The 3,373-nt window shown below is 45.7% G+C and overlaps 1 protein-coding gene across 1 annotated transcript; it reads right to left on the bottom strand.

Annotated features, from left to right (window-relative positions):
• Positions 1 to 783: 783 nt before the first annotated feature.
• LOC133876160 (uncharacterized) lies at positions 784 to 1,809 on the bottom strand. Its single transcript, XM_062314445.1, has one exon. It carries the CDS (start codon positions 1,807 to 1,809, stop codon positions 784 to 786), a length of 1,026 nt encoding a protein of 341 aa, XP_062170429.1.
• Positions 1,810 to 3,373: the final 1,564 nt, after the last annotated feature.

Genomic DNA, 3,373 nt, shown 5'->3' with positions numbered 1-3,373 from the left:
TATGTTCATAAAAATAAAATAGATGATTAAGATCTATCTTTAAAAGATGTGTTTATGTAAATGTATTTTTAGGCTCAAGTTTGCGTTCCCCTTATTTCCCTAAATGGGAGCGTGACAGGTACCATTAACCAAAATGGAAAATTTTACTAACAATATGCAAAATTTAATCCTTTTCCTCCACCTCTCCCCAAACCCACACCTCTAAGGCATGTAAAGAAGGAAATCCTGATTCACGCGATCATAAGCTTTCTCCAAATCCAGTTTGCACAATAACCCGGCCTCCCCTGACCGCAATTGGCTATCCAAACATTCATTGGCTATAAGAACTGAATCCAAGATTTGCCTTCCCCCAATAAAAGCATTCTGAGAGCTCGAAATAATTTTCCCCAACACTGATTTGAGCCTGTTAGCAAGGACCTTGGAAATAATTTTATAGACCCCTCCCACCAAACTAATAGGCCTAAAATCCTTAACCTCCAATGCATCTGCCTTCTTAGGAACTAGGGAAACAAAAGTTGCATTCAAGCTCCTCTCAAACTGGCAACTATTATGAAATTCTGAACATACCGCCATAATATCTTTTTTGAGAACCCCCCAACATTGCTGAAAGAACGCCATAGAAAAACCATCTGGACCCGGAGCCTTATCCCCGTTAATCTCCCGCACCACCTCCCACACCTCATGTTTCTCAAAACCTCATTCTAACCAGAGACACTCATCCGCATCAATGGAGGAGAAAAAAATCCCATCCACCCTAGGCCGCCACGAACTCTGCTCGGTGTACTATGAGTCATAATAATTCACAATATGATCCTTAATTTCCACCGGATCCGAAGACAAAGCAACATTGATCCTTAAGACTCCCACATGGTTGAACCTCCGATGTGAATTAGCCACCCTGTGAAAGAATTTAGTATTATTATCCCCTTCCTTAAGCCACAGAGCCCGAGATTTTTGCCTCCAATTAACCTCCTCACACAAGAGAGTTTTTTCCAGCTCCCTGATCATGTCTGACTTCTGAACCCGCTCCTCCTCCACTAGCCCCCGAGCTTCTTCAAAACACTCCAGCTCGTTAATACCTTCCAATAATTCCTTCTTCTTCTTCCCCACATCCCCGAAAACCTCCGCATTCCATTTCTTCAAATCCACCTTTAAAGCTTTCAACTTGTTAGCCATCACAAAACTTGGCAGACCTTGAAAAACATAAGACTCCCACCAACGTTGCACAAGATCTACAAAGCCATTGGATTTGAGCCACATGTTTTCAAATTTGAAGTATCCTTTCCCTTCTCTTTGCGCTCCACAATCGAACATCAAAGGAAAATGATCCGATAAAAGTCTAGGCAAACGACTTTGTGACACATTAGGGTAATGTTCTTCCCATTCCGGAGATAAAAGGAATCTATCAATTTTAGACCATACCTGATTATTGGACCAAGTGAATTGCCCTCCCTGGAGAGGAATATCCACCAAACTTTGCCCATGAATGAACTCTGAGAACTCTTCCATAGCAGTAGAAAAACCACCAGCACCGGAACGCTCACTTGGAAACCGCACCACATTGAAATCTCCCCCAAAACACCACGGCCTATCCCACCAACTCATCAATCCAGCCATCTCATTCCACAACACCCTCCTCTCCCCATCATCATTAGGCCCATACACACTCCCAAAGGCCCACAAAAAATTATCATCAATGTTACGCAACGAAACAACTAACGTATATTGTCCCACGCAATCATCCACCTTCTCCACAACCCTCCTATCCCACATAATTAGAATCCCACCTGACGCCCCACTAGCCCCCATAAACTTTGAACCACCTCTCTAGAAATGACTTCCATTTTAGTCTCCATCAAACACACCAAATCTACCTTCCAATCTCTAATGAGCCCTTTAATACGCAATCTCTTGTCTAGCTCACTCATCCCCTTAACATTCCACGATAGAATTTTAAGCTTCATTAACACCAAACAAGCCCCTACCCTTACCTCTCCTTCTATAAGATTGCTCCCCCTTCTTGTCGTAGTTAATGGAACAATCCAACCGCTTAATCTCCCTCTGACCTTTCACTCCTAACGCAGTGGGAACCATAGCCAAAGAATCGGCCCGCCTGGCTTCAATTAGTTCAAACAAAGCCAACAATTTATCTTCAAATTGGTCACAAGACACTCCTACTAGTTTGTAGTAACCATTCACCCTCTCCATCACCCATCTAGGAGACACATTCAAGCTTGAATCCTTGTCCAACTCCACAGCCAGAGGCAGAATTGATAACGGGCCCAAACCCTCCCCCTCATCACCTACACCACCCTCCACAATCGCAGACCTAAGAACAGAATGAGCACCAAAAGAGGACATATCCTTTGAACCCTCTTGCTTACAAGGAAAGCCCCCAGAAAAAACTCCCTCCTCCGGGAGAAAACTCTGAAACAGCCAAAGAAATCGGAGGGATCGAACCAGCCTCGACACCCAATGCATCTTCTACATGCACTGGAGAAACACCCGAAACAAGATTGTTCTCCAGACCAAGAACGGACAACAAAATCCCAGAATTAGGTTCCGGTTGGGGGGCCAAGCTAGCCAAATCAGGGATAACAGTGGAAGAAGTCGACCCACCGAAAATCTCTGGACTCACTGGAGAGAAGCCCAGCAACTCAGACAAACCCACTCTATCCTCCAAAACCGCTGCCCCGTAATCAAGCCGAGAACCTCGCACCGGTTTGGGAGACCGAAGCTCCGAACCAGAGAGACCAGAAGAAAGTGACATACAAAAAGACCCACCGGAACACTCAGAGACTGCCAGAAATTTCTCTGACCCACCGTAACCCAACATCGGCGATGGACCCACCTCAGGACACACAGACGAATCAGCTACTGGGTCAAAGACGATGGGTTTTGGGACTATCGAGACCCAACGCAGTCTCCTCTTCTTTTTCTTGGTCTTGTTCTTCCACCCAACTCGTTTGGACTTTAAGCCAGGCCCAAACGAAGAAAGCCCCTCACTAACCCTGCTAAGAACTTGGTCCACATCAGCCTTCAACTTCTCCAGATGGCTTTTCCACAACAAAAGAGAGGGGAACGTGTGAACCACATCTGTCAGCTGAAAATCTGTAGAGTGATCACCAAGGAAGATATAATTCTTGCCTCGAGCAGCAGAATTTTCAGGCAGCCGACTGACACCCATCCCTTCCTCCACGTTCTCTGCATTACAACGGTCACAAGGGACCTTTACCGAAGGCTTCTCTGAACGGTACAGCTTCTTCTCCTTCACTGAGAGAACACGGTGCTTCACCTCTACCGGAACCACTGGGAGAGATAGCTTCTTCTCCACCTCTAGGCAATTGGCGCCCCTGCACAGAACCTCCACGAA

This window comes from Alnus glutinosa, chromosome 8 (genome assembly GCF_958979055.1).
Source record: "Alnus glutinosa chromosome 8, dhAlnGlut1.1, whole genome shotgun sequence".
In the NCBI taxonomy this organism is placed as follows: Eukaryota; Viridiplantae; Streptophyta; class Magnoliopsida; order Fagales; family Betulaceae; genus Alnus; species Alnus glutinosa.
Note: the sequence above shows the minus strand (reverse complement) of the source record. Positions and strands in the feature narration are given on the sequence as shown.